The sequence below is a fragment of the Chlorocebus sabaeus genome, chromosome 2 (genome assembly GCF_047675955.1).
Source record: "Chlorocebus sabaeus isolate Y175 chromosome 2, mChlSab1.0.hap1, whole genome shotgun sequence".
Taxonomy (NCBI): Eukaryota; Metazoa; Chordata; class Mammalia; order Primates; family Cercopithecidae; genus Chlorocebus; species Chlorocebus sabaeus.
The window spans coordinates 39,156,914-39,177,723 of record NC_132905.1 but is presented as its reverse complement, the minus strand read 5'-3'; the positions used below and the strand labels follow the sequence as shown (position 1 = coordinate 39,177,723).

General features: G+C 47.5%; 1 protein-coding gene across 2 annotated transcripts; it reads right to left on the bottom strand.

Moving 5' to 3' along the window:
• Positions 1–161: 161 nt before the first annotated feature.
• Positions 162–19,133, bottom strand: BPIFA2 (BPI fold containing family A member 2). 2 transcript variants are annotated; one of them, XM_037982880.2, is made up of 9 exons: positions 18,910–19,133; positions 11,522–11,693; positions 8,725–8,869; positions 7,609–7,716; positions 6,237–6,389; positions 3,591–3,672; positions 1,907–1,970; positions 972–1,049; positions 162–350 (listed from the first exon to the last, which is right to left on the bottom strand). In XM_037982880.2, exons 2-8 carry the CDS (start codon positions 11,676–11,678, stop codon positions 1,009–1,011), a joined length of 750 nt encoding a protein of 249 aa, XP_037838808.2. In that variant the 5' UTR covers positions 11,679–11,693; positions 18,910–19,133; the 3' UTR covers positions 162–350; positions 972–1,008. The 2 variants fall into 2 exon arrangements, with proteins under 2 accessions (XP_037838808.2, XP_037838807.2); XM_037982879.2 differs by lacking the exon at positions 18,910–19,133 and adding an exon at positions 12,604–12,653.
• Positions 19,134–20,810: the final 1,677 nt, after the last annotated feature.

Genomic DNA, 20,810 nt, shown 5'->3' with positions numbered 1-20,810 from the left:
GGTCCCCTTTATAGAACCAGGAGACGGGGCTGGATATTCTCACTGAGCCTTCTGCCTCTGGATCCAGGTCTCTCCCACCCTAGTTGCAGTCCCCAACCTCCCTCCCCAATTCCCACCAACAAATCCCAAATGGAGGGAACGCAACGAGCCACACAGAAGGGTGCAGAAATGGGCCTTTATTGCCAGGGGCAGGAGAGTATGTGTAGAAACTGCTGTTCTGACTGTGAGCAGGAGGGGCATCTAGGAAGGTCCTTCTGGTGGGACTTACGCTTTCACGCTGGTTAGGTGGTGGCAGCAGCTTCCCAGAGGGAGATGCTATAAGGGGGTGGGGCAAGCCACTGGGAACCAATCTGGAATGAGACCACAGGGGGTTAGGACATTTGCAGCTAGGCTGCCCTTATACCCAGCTGTCATCCACTGGGCACTTGATGGGACCCAAGTTGACCTGGCTCCAGTGTCCCAGCTCTTTCCCACAATACCCCATGTGGTTTAAGTCCTGGGAAGAAGAAACTGGCACCTGTGGTTTGGGGTCTTTCATTGGCACCTAGCACTGACTCATCTACATTCCCCTCACCCCCCTTCAGAACAATGGCAGATGTGAAAAGATTGATTGCAGGCCACCACTGGAGCCAGGTTCAGGGCCCAATATGTGATCAGAATCATGGATCCATTTGAGACTAAGGTTGGGGCTCAGTCTGTGACCAAGACTAAGGCTCAGTCAATAACTGGCATCAAAGCTCGGTCTGTGACTAGGATCTAGGCTCAGTCTAGGGCCAGAATCATAGTTCAGTGATTAAGGCTCAGTGTTCAGAGTGTGACCAGAATTAGGTCCTAGCCTGGGACGGGGGCCAGTGCTCAGTCTGTGACTGAGATGAAGGCACAGTCTTCTAACACAAAAAGAAGGGAAGCCATGCTTGGCTTTTCTTCACCATAGGCCCCTGTGCATTGGGGCTCAGAGCCTGGCTCCTCACCAGCAGGCATCACAGTGGTCCTTGTCATTCATCCTCTTCAGATGTGGGTTTGCAGCTGGGTTTCATGCTGAAGATTATCTGAAACAAAATCAATAGCAGGTCTTAGTCTCTGCCTCTGGAAAATTGAATAGAGACCAGACTCCAAAAGATGCCACTCTCCGGCAGGTCACTTGACAGCTGTGGGACCCCAGGGATGTCACTACACCTCTCTGAGCTTCAGTTTGTTCATCTGTAGAGTGGATACAATGACTGTACCCACCCCACAGGGTTGTTGCAAGGATCCAGTGAGATAGTGTGTACGGAGCACAAAGTGACTGCCTAAGGGACTGGACTTGCGGCTATTTCCTTTCTTCTTCTTTTTTTTTCTTTTTAATTTTTTTTTTGAGATGGGGGTCTCACTCTGTCGCCCAGGCTGGAGCGCAGTGGCATGATGTCGGCTCACTGCAATGTTCGCCTCCCAGGCTCAAGCAATCCTCCCGCCTCAGCCTCCTGAGTAGCTGGGACTACAGGTGCATGCCACTCACCTGGCTAATTTTTGTATTTTTTTTGTAGAGGTGGGATTTCACCGTGTCACCCAGGCTGGTCTCAAACTCCTGAACTCAAGTGATCTGCCCACCTCAGCCTCCCAAAGTGCTGGGATTACAGGTGTGAGCCACCGTTCCTGGCTGACTTGTGGCTATTTTCATAGAAGGGTCACCTCCAGGGTCTTGACACCTTTACTTACTCCATTTCTCCCCAGCAACCTCAGCCATGCCTGTAGACCCAAAAGCCAAAGAGAGTCCCCAAATGCCTGTGGAGGGGAAGCCACAGCTCCCTATTTGCTTAGGACAGTGGGTTCTTCTGCTTCTCCAGGGTCTCCTGACCAGAACTGCTTATGCGGTGGGCACAGAGCTCCAGGCCTGCCTCGGAAGGTCCCCACTTCCCCATTGACTTACCGATGATCTGCTGAATGAATTTCACATCCAGGGAGTGGAGGAAGATGTGGATCAGTGGGCATATCTGACAGCCAGAGAGAGGAGGAAGAGGACGGTCAGGAGAAGGAGGAAGAACAGACCATTCTCCTGGGCTAGAAACAAACTGCTTGCCACCCACAGAGGAGCTCATTTCTAGGGATCTTAGAACCTTTGAACTTTAGGATTTCATTTTGTTTTATTGTTTTTTTTTTTGAGGCAGGGTCTCACTGTCTTGCCCAGGCTGGAATGCAGTGGTACAATCCCTGCTCACCGCAACTTCCGCCTCCCAGGTTCAAGTGATTCTCCTGCCTCAGTCTCCCAAGAGACTGGGACATGTGCCTGTAAACCCCAGGAACATGGAAACTGCTTTCTAACTACAGACAGAGCCACATGGATCATCACTTAGAATCCCATATCTGACCAGTGGCTCACCCCAGGGCCTCATGAGATTCTCAGTACAGAGACCTTATTCGTTCATTCATTCAACCCATATTCACAGAGCACCAACTATGCACCAGGAACCTAGCTGGGCCCTGGTACCGAATGAGCGAAGTACAAACATCCCCTAACCTGGTACCTAAACATGCATGACTAATTTTTGTGTTTTTAGTAGAGACAGGGTTCCACCATGTTGGCCAGGCTGGTCTTGAACTCCTGACCTCAAGTGATCTGCCCACCTTGACCTTCCAAAGAGCTGGGATTACAGGCATGAGCCACCGCGCCTGGCCTGAACTTTAGAATTTTAGAACAATGGGATCCCAGCAGTCTTAAATCTGGAAACCCTAGGGTGTTAGAATCCTAAAACCTTAGAACACTAGAATTCTAGGACCTCAGAAATCTACATTCTAGAGTGTTGACATCTCCATGTTGTTGAGCTTTGGAACCCTGGAATTTTAAAGGATCAAATGGTGCCCTGAGGCATTTGCCCTGAGGTTGTAGAGCAGAGTATCTCATGCTCTTGTGTGTACACAGTTCCCTGCAGATTGCAATTCAGCAGGTCTGGGGTGGGGCCTGAGATTCCACATTCCGATCAAGCGCCCAGCTGAGGCTGAAGCTGGTGGAGGACCACACTTGGAATATAAATAAACTCCGGTTCAGTGGGTCACAGAGCCATCCGGAGGGTTTTTCTTTTATAAACCCACATTCCTGGGTCCCCTTCCAGAATGAGAGATTTAGAATCTCTGCAACTGTGGGCCTAGGAATCCTGCACATGGTACCTAAGGTTCTGGATGATGCACAGACGGAAAAAACAATTAAAACTATTTTATAAGTCTGTGTTTAGTTTTTCCATTGATTGTATGATATGTGATATTAATTTTCTATTTGTGATAGGGATATAAAGTTTTATTTTTAAAAATAAATGCTTCTAAAGAAATGTATTTAAGTAAAATTGTGTCGAAGATGTTAGCTGCAAAAGCATATTGGTAGTGCATGGATATGTTGAGTGGCTCAAGTTTGGGTCCTGGCAATTCCAGCTGATGTCAGGCCTCTGTTCTCCCCTGCTGCCCCCCAGGCTGATTAGTAGGGGAGGAAGTTCCAGCTGACCTCCCAAGGAGAAGCTTTCACCTCTGAAGGAAAAGTGCCCAGAGGATACAGCCAGGCCTGCAAATTCCCCAAAATGCCACGACCAGGCCTGGATCTGGGCCCCAAGGAGTGGGAGACTTACCTCCTTCTGCACCAGGAAGGATACGGTGCTTTTCAGCGTGTTGATCACTCTATTCACGATGTTGTTGATGATTTGGCTGCGGCTGCAAACACAAGGAACTGTTAAAGCCTAGTCAAGTGGGCAAGAGATGGGGGAAACGGCCAAGAAACTGGGGGGGAAACACTGTGGAGTCAGATAAACCCCAAGGACATGGAAACTCCTTTCTAACTACAGACAGAGCCACACGGATCATCACTTAGAATCCCACATCTGACCAGTGGCTCACCCCAGGGCCTCATGAGATTCTCAGCACAGAGACTTTATTCGTTCATTCATTCAACCCATATTCACAGAGCACCAACTATGCACCAGGAACCTAGCTGGGCCCTGGTACCGAATGAGCGAAGTACAAACATCCCCTAACCTGGTACCTAAACATTAACAGTCCAAACATACCCTAATGTGGTACCTAAACAATTCTTGCCAAGGTTGGCTCCTCCCACCTTCAACTGTCAGTATAACTGCCACCTCCACAGGGCAGCCCTCCCTGACTACTTATCTAAGAGAGGGCTTTGCTATCACAGTGCCCTGTTAAGGGTAATGCTCTGTGCAGGACTCATATTTCCCCGGAGCGTTCTTTACTGATGGACTGAATTTGGGTTGATTTGATCCAAAGTGCAAAGAAAAGCCCTGAGAAGATTCAGAACTGTAGAGGGGTGTCATTTCACAGATGTGGACACAGATCCAGGGCAGCTTAGCTTTCCCTTAGGTAAGCTCCGCAAGAACAGGGACCTTGTTTGTCGTTACCAATCAGTTCTCCAGAGCCCAGAATGGTGCCTGCTCAATACACCTTTTTTTTTTTTTTTTTTTTTTGAGACAAGGTCTTGCTCTGTCACCCAGACTGGAGTGCAGTGGCACCATCTCGGCTCATTGCAACCTCTGCCTCCTGGGTTCAAGCAGTGCTTGTGCCTCAGCGTCCCAAGTAGCTGGGATTACAGGCACTCGCCACCAACCCTGGCTAATTTTTGTATTTTTAGTAGAGATGGAGTTTTGCCATGTTGGCCAAGCTGGTCTTGAACTCCTGACCTCAACTGATCCGCCCACCTCAGCCTCCAAAAGTGCTGGAATTACCAGTGTGGAGCCACCATGCTCAGTCTCAATACATTTTTGGCTGAAAGAACGAAAAAAGTGAACATGCAATTAAATATATGTTGAGAACTTGTGACAAGTGCTTTAAAGGCAAGAGTAGACTCTTATGAGAGAGAATAGGAGGAGCCCTGTGAAGGCCCTGCAGGATGCAGCAGTCCATTGAAGCAGAGTGAGAAGAAGGTGCTCTAGGCAGCCAGAGCATCCCATGCAAAGGTCTTGAGCTAGTAAAGAGCCTATCTGAGGCACGGCACAAAGGCCACTGTATCTGGGCACAGTGAGTAAGGGGAGGGTGCAGGGATACAAGGGTGGGGCCAGATCAAACAGAGCCTACGTGACCATGGGGAGCACTTGGGATTGAACCACAAGTGCAAAGAAAGGCCCTGGAAGGATCTGGAGCTGCAGAGAGGTGCCATCTCACAGATGTGGGCACAGACCCAGTGCAGCAGGATGGAGTTCCTGAGGCTACTTGGGAAGATAGCACCCAGCCAGACTCCGGTCTCTGAATTTACTTCCCGGCCTTTGTGACTCACATCAGGCTATGGAAACCTTTGGTTTTCAGGGGTCTTTGGGCAACCTGTGTTCAGATCCCTCAGTGCAGGGCAAGTGGAGTGTCCTCTGCTCATGGCCACTGGGGCTGAGAGCTGAGGACCCAGCCTTGCTCCTGGCCAAGACCAAGTAGCCCCAGCCCTCAGCTTCTGGGTCGTTCTTTTTCTCCCAGCCATCGGCCAGTGTCGCTCTTTTTCCCTCCACCCTCTTGTCTGAGTCAGACCTGCTCTTTCAAGCACAGAGCTTAAGATGTAGATTTTGTGGATTAAAAGGGATCAATGATTTAAATGGGGAGGATTAAGTTTTCAAGATCTCCTTTCAGGAAATTTCCACTGGGTGGAGAACAATTTGAGGACAATCTGAAATTAGAGCCCATGGCAGGCACTTACTCTCCCCTCTCCCTCCTTTTGGAGGCAAGAAGGTAAATATAATTTTATTATTATTATTATTATTATTATTATTATTATTATTATTGAGGGACATTACATAACAATAAAGGGAACAATTCTCCAAGAAGTCATAACAATCCTAATGTGCATGCACCTAACAACAGAGCTCCAAACGGTATGAAGCAGAAACTGACAGAGTTGAAAGGTGAAATGAAGAAATTAATGATTATGGTGGGGAGCTCAACACTCCAGTCTCAGTAATGGAGAGAACCAGCAGGGAGAGAGGCAGCGTGTTCTAGGCTGCATGCTAAATATTTGCATTTTCTCATCTGGTCATCTCAGAAGCCTATGAGTAGTTATTATGAACACCCCCAGTTTACAGATGTGAAAACAGGCTTAGAGGATCAAGTTGGTGATAAAGTTACAAGTTAGTGGCAGAGTTGATGTTTAAACCAAGGTCAACATGACCCCAGAGCCTGAACACTTTCACCACGAGGCCTCCTCTTATGTATAGGACTAGAGCTGAAATTAGGGGTCCTCAAGTTCCCTGAGAGCCCAATTCTGCTAAGATGACAGGACTTACTTGTCCAGCAAGGAAAGTGAGATGCTGGTTGGGTCACTGGCACATTCTCCCAGGACGGCAACAGACTGATGTGTCTGGGGATCAGTTTCAATGCTGACTGCAGTCAGGAGGTCCAAGGAAGCTTTCAGGTTGATAATCTGGCCAATGATGGGCCTGCAGGAAGTAAGATGCACAGTGAACAGAGTCTAGAAGGTCCTGCCTGTTGCCCAGTTGGGTTCTTCCACCTGTGTGGACATGAGTCAGAATGTCTATGTGTAATGTCAACATGGCCCAGGTAATATCAACATGGTCCATATCCTCTATGAAATTTACATGTTTATATTAGGGGCTTCTTCTCCTGGCCACTTGGGTTTAGCTCATATGAATTTTTTATACAACATTACACTAATAGGTAAAATAATAATAGTTAATATTTATTGACAACAATTTATGTGTAGGTACTTTAAAATGTATTTTACCTGGATTCATTTATTACTATCCCTATTTTCTGAATGAGGAAACCTTGGTACAGAGAGGTTAAGTAACTTTCCCAAGATCTCATAGCTAAATGATGGATGGCACCATTAGTGCATGTAGTTTACAGAAGTGCTTTCATACATGCTCCTTTCTTGTCTATCTCCTTTAAAATTAAAATTTTTTAATTTTCGTGAGACAGGGTCTCACTCTGTCACCCAGGCTGGAGTGCACTGGTGCAATCAGGGCTCACTGCAGCCTCGACCTCTCGGGTTCAAGCAATCCTCCTGCCTCAGCCTCTCAAGTAGCTGGGACTGCAGGCGTGCACTGCCACACCTGGTTAATTTTTGTGTTTTTTGTAGAGACAGGGTTTTGTCATATTGTCCAGGCTGGTCACGAACTCCTGAGCTCAAGCGATCCTCCCACCTCAGCTTCCCAAATTGCTGGGATTACAGGTATAAGCCACCACTCCCAGCTAAAATTAAAAGAGTTTAAACTTATATTTTGCACACACATACTTTATTATACAGTGTGTATTACTGTATGAATTTTTCTGTAATGGTCTCTGCAATTTAGAGAGAATCTTGAGAGACAAAATAATGCCAGAGGAAATTTTGCCAAGGAATAATAAATGCTTGTTTTCTCAACTTTTCAAATTTTAAAATCAGATAAATGTCATGATTTCAAAACTACATTCATTGGAGTATTATTTTAAAAAGACCCTTGATTATGGCTAGAGTTCTCTAGAGCATTTTAAGGATTGAGATCTTAGACCCAGAAGGGTCCTCTCACTCACAGATTGGGAAACAGAGGCCCAAGGTCACCCAGTAACGGGAGGAGGTGCCCGATTCCCAGGTTGGGCATCCATCGGCCAGGTTGCACTGCCTTTCCCAAATCTCAGATTCTAGTGCATACTCACAAGGTTGCAGTGACATCCGCGGTGACGGGGAAGCTCAGGTTAAGGCCTTTGCCACCATCGATTGGTTCAGCTTTGACATCCAGGATGAGGGAGTCGCTGATTTTCAACCTGTGTAAAACCCACAATTCACCCTTGTCACTCCTCATAACAGCCACTTGCCAAGCACTTCCCTGAGCTGAGCATTTGGGCCTCGTCAGCCTTGCCTTCCTTAGTCTTCACTATAGCCCTGTTCAGAGGTTTGATTCTCTCCATTTTATGGCACAGCACACCAAGGCTCAGGCTGGTGTGATTTTTTTCCCCCAGATCTCCAGGGGAGTAAGTGCCAGAGGCAGATTTTGAGGCCAGAACTGTCTGACTTTAAAAGTTCATGAGTGGGGCCGGGCACGGTGGCTCATGCCTGTCATCCCAACGCTTTGGGAGGTCGAGGCCGGTGGATCACCTGAGGTCGGGAGTTCGAGACCAGCCTGACCAACATGGAGAAACCTCATCTCTACTAAATATACAAAATCAGCTGGGTGTTGTGGTGCATGCCTGTAATCCCAGCTACTCAGGAGGCTGAGGCAGGAGAATCGCTTGAACCCAGGCGGCAAGGTTATGGTGAGCCAAGATTGTGCCATTGCACTCCAGCCTGGGCAACAAGAGTGAAACCTCGTCTCAAAATAATAATAATAATAATAATAATAATAATAATAATAATAATAGTAAAATAAAAAGTTTATGAGTGGATCCACTGCCTGGAGTTATATGGTGAAGACTCCAGTTTCCCTTCCTCTAAAGGGATCTGGGCTTTTACCCTCAGTTACATATGGAAAATAAAAGTTTTATTCCTTGGAAAGGGACTTTGTGTACCAGCAAACAGGTAGAGGTAAGGATGAATATAACCTTCACCCTGACCCTGAAATTAAAGAACATGGAAGCCCAAACCCATAAGACACCCAGATTGACCTTGTAGCCCTGCCTCTAATTTACTCAAGCTCTGGTGGGTCTGACCTCGCTCAGACCACCTTGGCTCTGTGGGAGGGGAACGAGGCTTGTCTTTCATCTTAAACTTACCTCCTCAAAGATATGTTTCCCTTTTCTTAGAGCAAAGATCTCCACCTTGAAGCACCAACTCACCCCAAAGTGTTCGTATTAGTTGGAAGCAGCTTAGAAACGACATTGTTCAGCAATTTCTCAGCTTCCTGGACCTTCTGCTTGGCCAGTTGCCAAGCACTGGATTTCTGAAGCACCCCTAGGTCGACCTTCAGTTTCTCAAGGACACCTGCCAAAAAAATCGCCATTTTGTGTCATGCACCCCTTACGAAGTAGCTACGATGCTCCAGGTACCAGGTAAGACTGTTTGCCTATGTTATTTCATTTAATCTTTATAACAACTCAGTGAGGTAGATATTGTCATTGTCTGCTTTTTTACAGCTAAGGAAATAAAGGCTCAAGATGGTTAAGAAATGTGTCTAGCCACACACCCAGGGAACTCTTGTTTCCTTCATGCTGCCTCCATTCTATTAATAATATATTCTGATTATTTGTCAACAGAGCAATTAGCCAATTGGCCAGGCAATTGATATTGATTGTACGCCAGTGTCTAGAAGTGACTTAGGGGTCTATTGTGTTAAGTGAGATGCTCACGTGAGTTTGAAAAACTAGAAAGAATGAGAGAATACACTCAAGAAATGAAAAATCTAGAATCAAGGAGAAAAAATGGCTCCAATCCATGAAACTGGCAAATGAGAGTCCCAGAATGACAGCTTTGGAACAGGCCCACAAAGCAATAATTCTTTTTTTTTTTCTTTTACTTTAAGTTCCAGGATACATGTGCAAAATGTGCAGGTTTGTTACATAGGTATACATGTGCCACGGTAGTGAGCTGCACCTATCAACCCGTCATCTAGGTTTTAAGCCCCACATGCGTTAGGTATTTGTCCTAATTCTCTCCCTTTCCTTGCCCCCGAGCCCCCAAAAGGCCCCAGTGTGTGTTGTTCCCCTCCCTGCATCCATGTGTTCTCATTGTTAAACTCCCATTTATGAGTGAGAACATGCAGTGTTTGATTTTTTGTTCCTGTGTTAGTTTGCTGAGGATGATGGCTTCCAGCTTCATCCATGTCCCTACAAAGGACATTTTTTATTCTTTTTTATGGCTGCATAGTATTCCACGGTATATATGTACCACATTTTCTTTATCCAGTCTATCATTGATGGGCAGTTGGGTTGGTTCCATGTCTTTGCTATTGTAAATAGTGCTGCAATAAACATATGTGTACATGTGTCTTTACAGTAGAATGATTTATATTCCTTTGGGTATATATCCAGTAATGGGATTGCTGGGTCAAATGGTGTTTCTGGTTTTAGATCCTTGAGGAATAGCCACACTGTCTTCCTCAATGGTTGAACTAATTTACAGTACCACCAATAGTGTAAAAGTGTTCCTATATCTCCACAGCCTTGCCAGCATCTATTATTTCCTGACTTTTTAATAATTGCCATTCTTCCTGGCATGAGATGGTATTTCATTGTGGTTTTGATTTGCATTTCTCTAATGATCAGTGATGATGAGCTTTTTTCCATATGTTTGTTGGCCAAATAAATGTCTTCTTTTGAGAAGTGTCTGTTCATATCCTTTGCACAATTTCTGATGGGGTTGTTTGTTCTTTTCTTGTAAGTTTGTTTAAGTTTCTTGTAGATTCTTGATATTAGACCTTTGTCAGATGGATAGAGTGCAAAAATGTTCTCCCATTCTATAGATTGCCTATTCACTCTAATGCTGGTTTCTTTTGCTGTGCAGAAGCTTTTCAGTTTAATTAGATTCCATTTGTCAATTTTCCATGCTCATGGATAGGAAGAATCAATATCTTGAAAATGGCCATACTGCCCAAAGTAACTTATAGATTCAATCTGTTCCCGTTGAACTACCATTGACTTTCTTCACAGAATTAGAAAAAACTACTTTAAATTTCATATGGAATCAAAAAAGAGCCCATATAGCAAGACAATCCTAAGCAAAAAGAACAAAGCTGGAGGCATCATGCTACCTGGCTTCAAATTATACTACAAGGATACAGTAAGCAAAACAGCAGGTCATTGGTACCAAAACAGACATATAGATCAATGGAACAGAACAGAGACTTCAGAAATAATACCACACATCTACAACCATCTGATCTTCAACAAACCTCACAAAAACAAGCAGTGGGGAAAGGATTCCCTATATGATAAATGGTTCTGGGAAAACTGGCTAGCCATATGCAGAAAACTGAAACTGGACCCCTTCCTTACATCTTATTCAAAAGTTAACTCAAGATGGTTTAAAGACATAAATGTAAAACCCAAAACCATAAAAACCCTAGAAGGAAACATAGGCAATACCATTCAAGACATAGACATGGGCAAAAACTTCATGACACCAAAATCATGAAGAAAGAAAAGAAAGAAAGCAGTAATTCTTATAGGAGGAGGAGGGCAAAGTGTCTTTATGATAGGTCTCTGGAGAACTTAGAGGAATGCAAAGTGAAATAAGTTATAGCTTTTCATCTGTGAGACAGGCAGAACATTTAAAGTTGTCCAGACCCACTGCTGGAAAAGGGGTGGGAAAAAAAGCACTCTCGTAGACTGTTGGAGACAGTGTTAACATAGGAGATTATTTGTCAACGGCATAGTTTTTGAACTTTTGAAATCCCACTTGTAGGAATTTATCTTATGCACATATTGGCAAACGTTTATCAGGATATAATATGTAAAAGGATAGTCATTGTAGCATTGCTTGTTTCTAGAAAGAAACGAATGAGCCAGGAATTGAAGAGCCACTTTTCTCAGTAAACCACCCATAAAGAGTAGCCCCTGGTGGCAGCCTCTGGTAATGCAGGCATAGGGTTCAGGAGGTTAATTTAGGTGACACTCTTCGTAACCCTTGTTGATTTACCTTTAAGAGTATTGTCAACTGTCTCAAGTCCATCGTGAAGAATAGGTTTCAGCTCATCCACAACATTGCTTAGGTCACTGCCAAGATTGTCAAGAAGAGACTCGGAGGTCCCAGTGAGCACGCCGCATAGGAGAACAAGTTTCCAAAGCTGAAGCATCTTTTGTCTTGACACCTGGACAGTCATGGGAAGAACAAAGTGAGAATTGCCCAGAGGGAAATGGTCTCTTCAGTGAGTTCCCATCACTCTTAACATTTAACATTCCATTAAGATAGATGTAGTTATTTCCTATTTTACAAATGGGCAACCAAGCTCAGAAAGCTACAGCAACTTGCCCGGAGACACACAGCCAGTGAGTGAAGGAGCTGGGATTTGAAAAGTCAGACTTGAATCCAAGCCCATACTCTTGGTTCCTTTTCATAACGCTGTCTTCTCTGCCTAAAATATTTTTCTTCTTCTTTACTTTTCCACTTAAGTCAATTCGTATATCATGCCTTCTGTGAAGCCTACTGTAGGCCCCTCCCCAGATTCTAAGTTGGGGGAGTCCCACCTTGCTGCCTTCATTATCCTGATCAAGGTCCTGGGTAACACTTCCCTGATTATTTGACCACCTTTCCTACCAGGCTGTGAACTCCACAGGGGAAGGACTGTGACTTATTTCACTGTCAAATCCTCAGGCGCCAGTAAAAAGCCTGCACCTAGTACAGTACAGTAAATGAATAAATATTTGTTGAATAAGAGTATGAACAAATCAGTGGAGACCACCTCATGAACCTGCATTGTTCATTAGTTTGACACTTATTTTAATATAATCTATAGATCTCTAAATTTGCTCTGATTTGCTATTTGTCTTGATATCTGGACTGTCATGGGAGGAACAAGAGTAAGAATTGCCCAGAAGGAAATGGAATCTTTAGTGAGTACCCATCACTAAGTTGCTATTTAGAGCAAATTTAGAGATATATTATCTCTGCTATATGCAGAATATTAGCTAACCCAAGCAATCCCACCCCTCTGCCTCTTGCCCCCAAAGCCTTCTGAAGACCACCATGTGTGGTGTCAGTGGGGGAAGCACGCCACTCACAGGTTTAGAGGAGGATGCTCATGAAATCCTTGCCCCCTGCACAGTCTGCTGGGATTCTGCTGAATGGTGGCGGCTCTTATATGGTGGAGATGGGATGGAAGGCTGCCCACAGAAGCAAGCCTTGGTTCTGGGATCATCCAAGGACACTCCAAGGAAAATACCCCTCTCAGGATGAGCAGAGAGAGAGATTTCCAACCCAAAGGTCACCCAGGATGTTTGAATTGAAATGGATGGCTATGGAGAGGGCTTTCTGCCAAGACTAAGACCAGGTCCTCATGGAGCCTGCAGCTACCAAGGGGGTGGTCCTTGGTCCTTGTGGGTGAGGACTGGGGAGAGACCGAGAATGAATGAATTGGAGAATGTCTGGCAGGAGGACCCATAATGACCATTCAGTCTAACTCTGTCATCACTTGGAAACTGAGGCTCAGAGAGGGGAAGCTACCAGCTTGGGGTCATTCAGCAAGACAGGGACAGAGATGGGTCTAGAATTGTGGCCCACAAGGAGTCAGACAGTCTCCCAGTGCACAGCATCCTGCCTCCAGGGGTCTGCACCCGGCAGGTGCAGCAGATGCCTGGCAGCTGCTTGTGCTGACACTGGGCTTGGTGTCCCTAAAGGGCACTTTAGATGCACTTTCCTGTTATTCCTTATGAAAACTCTGTAAGGCAGGTTTTCAGAGCTCCATTTTCCAGTTGAGGAAGCTGAAGTTCAAAGAGGGAGGTGGCTTGTCCACTCTTGCAAGGACAGGAACCAGGCATTTGGGCCCCCAGGGAAGACCCTTCCACCCATATCAGGCTGAGGTCAGTTAGCAAAGAGGGAGAGTCCCTGGGCCTGAATATCCTGTTTTTGCTTCGGCCACCGATGTTTGGGTTGGTTGTAACGCCTGCTGCATTGGGCCTGGGTCAACCCGGAACAGCACAGGAAACTCAGGTGGGTGCCCACTTGGCCTCAGGCTGGGAAGGACTGGCACAGAGCTCAGGGTCACTATGGGTCTCTGCCCTTCTGCTTACCCACCTGCAACTCAGCAAGGACCTGGGGGGGGGGGGCGTCCTCAAAATGACGCAACCAGGCAAAGGTTGGGACAAGACCGGTGGCTCCAGGAGCTGGCTGTTCCTACGTTGACCATGGCTCCGCTGTTATAGCACAGAGCTGGGTGGCTGCAGGAAGAAGGTGATGGCCAGGCCTCAAGAGCCCAGACCTTTAGAGCACTGCTGTGGTCTTGCCCGTGGTCTTGAATGGTTGTCACACCTCCTTCCCTGGTTGCCTGACACTGGGTTCTGCACACATCTGAGCCCCGCTCTTCCCTCAGTTGTGAAACACAGAGCCAAGGGCTGTGCTGAAATCTCGTGAGGGCAGTTTGTTCTAGCCCAGGAATACAGCCCAGGGTGCTGAGCGTGATGCAGTGACCTTGAGACCTGGTGTTGGCCTAGGCCTCAGTTGCCTCATCTGTAAAATGGGTAAACACCCTGTTCCTGGATCTCAGAGGCATAGTGGACAGGCAAGGACCTAGGAAATCAAAGCAATGGTGAGGGGCTTTGAGGGCGGTGCTCAGAGCCTGGCACTGGGCTTGGGCTCTCCCGGGCTTGAATACTTGCTCTGCTGGTTGCTGGCTATGTGACCTGGGCCAGAGACTGCACTTTGCTGAGTCTCAGGCTTTTATCTGTGAAATGGGACTGAGAACAGTGCTCACCTCATGGGCATGCTATGAGGTCAAATTGGGGTAACACCCATGAAGGCTTAGCATAGGGGAGGCCCTTGATGCATGGCGACAGCAAAGATGGTGAAGATGATGCTAATGAATATGTGCACATATGGTCCCAGATTACCATGGTTTGACTTCAATAATTCAACTTTACTGCGGGTTTATTGGAACATAACTTATTATAAAATGAGGACCATCTGGCCGAGTGCAGTGGTTCACACTTGTAATCCCAGCACTTTGGGAGGCCGAGGCGGGCGGATCACCTGAGATCAGGAGTTCGAGACCAGCCTGGCCAACATGGTGAAACCCCGTCTCTACTAAAAATACAAAATCTAGCTGGGCGTGGTGGCGGGTACCTGTAATCCCAGCTACTCTGGAGGCTGAGGCAGGAGAATCACTTGAACCCAGGGGGTGGATGCTGCAGTGCGTCAAGATTGTGCCACTTCACTGCAGCCTGGGCAAAAGAGTGAAACTCCATCTCAAACAAACAAAAATAAAATAAAATGAGGAGCATCTGTCATAAGATTAATATTACATAATATATAATACAGGCTCGTTTGTAGGGGGGGAGTTTGGGACCCTCAGAGGTCACCTGTGGTTCAGGCTGGCCGGTCTGAGTCCTTCCGGAAAGAGAAGCAATGACACCTCCGCCTGTGTGCTCGTCCTCCTCCTCTTCTTCCCTCTCCAGGTTACACAAAGTCTTCTCACATGGAAGATGTTTGCCTTTCAGGGACAAAAGCCCCAGCCATGAGGGTCGCGAGATGAATTTCTTATTGAAAATTCCCAGCGAGGCATTAAAGACTAGCTGTGCCAAGACTAGGACATCCTACCCCTGGCATGACTGCTAATCCCCAGCTGGGGCAACTTCCTGGTCCCACTGGCCCAGCCTTAACCTCCAAGCTGGTATCTTTTTCCATACATGGCTCAGTGCCCTGGCTAGAAAGAGCCTAAGAGGTCACGTAGCCTACTGAGACCAGAGAAGGCGAGTGACAGGGCTGGGGTTGCACAAGGGGCCAGCCAGGCTGGGGGATGCTCAGCTAACCAGGCTCTGCCCCATTGACCTTCCTTCTCCCCACTGACAGAAGCAGCCCCCACCCCTTCTCCAGATAACAAACACACAGACGTGCCCTCCCATCGCACCCATCAAAGATAATTGCCTTATTTTGCCAGTAAAATTGTTGAAAGGCTTGTCACCATTTTGCTTGTGAAATCAGTCAGGTACGAATCATCCATCCAATTTCTAGTAGGTCCTAGGTTGTCACACTTGAACTGCCTACTCAGGAATTCTTGGCAAATAAGAAAGATCAAAGCAACAAAATGTGTTCACACGTTACTGTCCTTCTTTTGACTGCTCAATAGAGCAATTAATAAAGTTGTCACAATGTTACAGTCTGAAGGCCTTTAATTCAACTTTTACTAATTTTGACTTTGCTGGGTTTTTTTCCCTGATTTTGAAGGTGACAATTGTATTCTTTCAGCTCTCAAGTATTTCCCTAAGTCCCGGATTCCACATCTGGACACTAATAGACCCCCCTCAGGTCCTGCCCCTAGAATATGGGGAGCCACTTCCTATGGACTGACTGATGGAGGGGGCCTTGCCCCACTGCAGGCTGGAGTCTTCTTCCTCCTGTCCCATGGAATGGTCCCTGAATGCTTCACCCAACACTCCCAGAGAAAATTTAAAGGAGTTTTCACTGGGTCAGGGTCCTCCCCTGGGTCCTTTGAAGTCTGGGCACCTTGTCTTATTCACCTTGGTTCCCTCAGAGCTGGAACAGGGTCTGGTCTACAGCAGGAGTCAAATGATGTTTGTGGCAGGAAAGAAGGGAGAAAGAAAGGAAAAAGAGGGAGAGGGAAGGAGGAAAAAAGAGAGGAAGGAAAGAGAGAGGGAGGGAAAGAGAGGGAAGGAGTGAGGGAAGAAAGACAGGAAAGGGAAGGAGAGAGGGAAGGAAGAAAGAGAGAGAGGGGATGTGGAGAGAGAAGAAGATAGGGAGGAGAAGAGGGAGAGAAGAAGGGAGGGAGGGAGGCCAGCCACGTCCCACCAGTTCCACTCTCTGAGGGCAAGACCACACCATCTCCAAGGTCCCAGTACTCAGCCCAGGGTCTGGTTCAGCTCATGGGCATTGACTTTCTGTCTTCCCCAGGTGGGTGGGCCTCTTGACATGAGCGAGCTCTCTGGGTCCCTCCCTGTTCTCACCTCACTCCCTGGAATTTGGCCCCTCAATCTGTCTGTGCCCTGTCTCATCTTTCAGATCCTCCTGGCTAAAGTGGGCCTGGCCCTGCATCTAGTCATCTCTCCATTTATTTATTGTTCATTCACTTTACAAGTGCAAATTATTTTCTGCTGGAACCACTCATGCTTTTGACAACCCTTTGGTGGGTACCTCAAGCCCTGTGATGGAGTCAAAGACGTCTGAAGCTCAGTCCTTGTCCCAGAGACAAGCCACCTCCAGGGCAGTAGGTGAGTTGCTTCGATCGGCTCACGTCTGGCAAGAAGGCATTTACCCTCCCAGCAACCAGAGGCAGGGACTGTCTTATTCCCATTTTATAAACAAGGAAACTGAGGCACAGAGTGGTAATGTGTATTGCCCAAGGTCACACACCTAGTAAGTGGCAGGGCTGGGATTTGAACTCGGAAAGCCTGACTCCGGAGTCCATGCTCTGAGCCACTCACAGTACACTGCCATTTGTGTGTGTGTGTATATATGTATATCTTTTAAACAAAGTCCCTCTTGGCTCACTGCAACCTCCACCTCCCGGGTTCAAGTGATTCTCTTGCCTCAGCCACCCGAGTAGCTGGGATTACAAGCATGCACCACCATGCCCGGCTAATTTTTGTATTTTTAATAGAGATGGGGTTTTACCTTTTGGCCAGGCTGGTCTCGAACACCTGACTTCAAGTAATCCACCTGCCTCAGCCTCCCAAAGTGCTGGGAATACAGGCAAGAGCCACCGTGCCTGGCAGCACTGCCACTTATATTCTAATCGTCAGAATCCCCCCTGGGTTGTGTGGGTCCTTCTGATTCATTTGCATTGCGCCAGCACCCCCAGCCCCAAGTCTGTGTCCAGGGAATCCCTTCATAAAAGCTTGTTGGTTGAAGGCATGTGAGTTAGCCCTTTCTCCTCCGCTGGACTGGGGCTCCTTAAGGTTGGGGACCATGATTCTGCCATCTGTGTGTCCCCAGCAGCAGCCTGGGGCCTGGCTTTTGGTGGATCCCAATAAACACCACAATTAATTAAAGCGAAAAAAGCAAGTTAATCCACAGACTGAATAGATGAATGTAGGAGATGAGACCCAGAATCAGCAAGAAGAGTCTTTCCTTCCCTCCACCCACCCATCCTGTCATTCATTCATTCGTCACACACGCACGGAGCGTCTTACCTGGGTCCTGCCCCATGTGGGGCTCTGGGCCCCACAGAGCACCCCCACATGTGTCCACCCTCAGACCCCACCGGCAGGGGCACAGGCCAACACGCACACTGACAATTACTTTCCACAAAGCAGGTACGGTTCTTGCAAGTGTTCTGTGCATCGATGGCCCGAAGCAAATAGGCAGCTGCTGTCCCTGGCACAGTGCCCCGCCCTGGTGAAGGTCCTTCCTTTAAGCACTGAATGGGGTCGAACTGACTTTGGGAGTGGAAAGAGGAAATGCTATGACACTGTGGGGTAGGTGGAGACAGATCATATAGACGACAAAGGATGGGAGGATTCCAAAACGTGGGTAAGTCTGGGTGTGTTTGTCTTGCAGGGGCTTTGGGTAACCAACCAGACCTCAGTTTGGGTCCTAACCATGCTGCTTTCTAACTGTGTGACTCTGGAAAAGTGACATTGCCTCTCTGGGCCTCTATTCCCTCATTTGCAAAATGGTGACCATGATCATCCGCCTGACACAGCTGATCTGGGACTGAAGCCTGGAAAAGAGTCAGCCCAGTATCAGGCACATCGTAAGTGCTCACTAAAGATAATGCAGAAGTGTCACGCCCAGCAGCAGGATTAAGGGTGGGAAAGAAGGCAGAGCCTCACTCCAGTCTCTGCCACTGACCAGCTGTGTGATGTTAGGCACGGCACGGCCGCTCTGAGACAGTGTCTTCTGCTCTCTAAAATCGGTGCAATCCTGGCCAGTAGGGACTGGGGAGGCATTAAATAAAAGGGGGAATGCAGAGTCCTGGAGCATCGTGTGGTGGCCACTCAATCAAAAGGGTGAATCAAAACCATGGGAGAGGCTGGGCACGGTGGCTCACGCCTGTAATCCCAGCACTTTGGGAGGCCGAGGCGGGTGGATCACCTCAGGTCAGGAGTTCGAGACCAACCTGGCCAACATGGTGAAATCCCGTCTCTACTAAAAATACAAAAATTAGCCGGGCGTGGTGGCAGGTGCCTGTAGTCCCAGCTGCTTGGGAGGCAGAGGCAGGGGAATCACTTGAACCTGGGAGGCAGAGGTTGAGTTGAGCCAAGATCTCACCATTGTACTCCAGCCTAGGCAACAGAGCAAGACTCTGTCTCAGAAAAAAACAACAAAAAATCCCAAACCATGGGAGAAGTACCATAGCTCCTTGTCTTTTCTTCTAGGGCCCTCAAAGGACTTGTGTCTGTGGGGTCTCGGCTTACCACCTCTGTCAGACTTCTCTGTTTCTGCTGGACAATTCCCAAAGCCTCCTCTTTGGCCTCCCAGAATTTCTTTGCATCAACTCTTCCCAGTGCCAAGAACCAGGTCTGAGGATGTCACCCCCCCTGCAAATTCTCCCCATCCTGCAAGCACCTCTTATATAAAGCCTTCATTGAGTCACCCAGCTGACCTTTTCTCACGTTCTGCCTTGTCAGTTTTGAACAGGTCTCTTCCTTACCTACACACCCACAGCTGTCTCTCCTCCATTGTCAATTCCGGGAGGCCAAGTTCTGTCTGAGGTTCATCTCTGGTTTCCCACTATGGCTTGCCAATAAACTGAAATGTTTGTCAGTTGCATTTGTCAGGGTTCTTTGGGTTATATTTGTAATTGAAAACACAACCCAAACTGACTTAGATGTGAATGAGAGTCATTGGCTTATGTAACTAGCAGGTCCACAGGTTTCAGGCATGGCTGAATCTAGGTGCTCAAAAGAAATCTCCAGGCCTCTGTTTCTTTCCATGACTTGGCTTGCCTTTCTTCTCAAACTGACATCCCCCCAAGAGGCGGCAGAGATGGCCACCAACAGCTTCAGGTCCACATTCTCTCTTAATAGTCTAGCAGAAAGAGAGTATGTCTTTCTTAACATCTCTTCAAAAGTTCTAGTACTGATTCCCATTGGTCCTGCTGAGGTTACATGCTGAGTACTGAACCAATCAGAGTGGCCAGAGTGAAGGAAACCACTGGTTGGCCAATTTGCAAATATCACATCTGCAAAGAAGGCAGAGGTAGAATGGTCAGAGGAGGAGGAGGAGGCTAGGGGAGGAAGGCCAAGGGAAGAACTGATTTCATGGAGGAGGAAGTAGTATGTGTGCTATGGTCAAGATGAGGCTGACCTCAACTATGGTCCACTGGCTTCCTCTACCTGGTGATCACAGAGGGCCTGGTAAAGGCGAGTTTGGTAGGGTGACCAGTGGAAACAAGATGGGTGGTGGGGTGGATGTATCCAAAATAAGCATGCTGCTCAAAGGGTGGCCCATGGACCACTGGCCTCTCCCTAGTTCAGACCAACTGCCCTAGAACCTGCATCTTAATAAGAGTCCAGGTGGCTCATGTGTGTGTTCAAGGTGGAGAAGCACAGTTCTAAGGAACTTTGGCTACGAAGGGGACGAGAGAGGGAAGGAGGTTGGTGGAGGGAATGTGTAGTTACAGGTGGAACCTTTATTCTTCCTGAGAAGGGAGGGACTTGAGGAAGTTAGGTGTGTGTTCTTAATAGTGGAAAATGTGGGAGGAGGGGATATGTTTTATTTAACTTTCTGTTCACCATGTAAAACTTAATATGTTGTAGGACACTTGCAAATTTGCAAGTCAGATTCGTATCAGATGGGACCTGGCTATGTTTACTGCCTGAAAGAATGAGTGTCGTGGTGGTGATATTTCCCAAGAGCCTCTCATATGGATCCTGTGGTGACCCGAGTCCTCGCCATCCATCTGAGCATTTATTGCTGGACCAAGAACACAGGTGCCCTGGGCCTGTGGAGACTCAGGAACCCTGAAGGCCGGCTCCACTTGCTTCTTCTCTCCTTTCCTGGTGCCACCCTCAGGCTCCACGTGACTCTCCCCGCAGCCTGCAGGGCCCTCAGGTTGTTCACAAGGACGGTCCTGACAAAAAGGTTGAGAAAACAAACGTTGTCGTATGTGTCATCAGCCATGCACCCAAGTGACACTAGGGATGCCCAGCATGGACTGAGCTCTGGGTGGCTTTGGTTGGGGCATGGGGAGACATACAGGAGCTTAGGGTACTCCTCTTGCTGCAGGGCCCACCCCCCAGCCCCAGGAGCCTCCTGGATATGGCTTCTTGGCTGTTGCACTGCATTTTCCTCCAGAGAACCAGGGGGTAGTGAA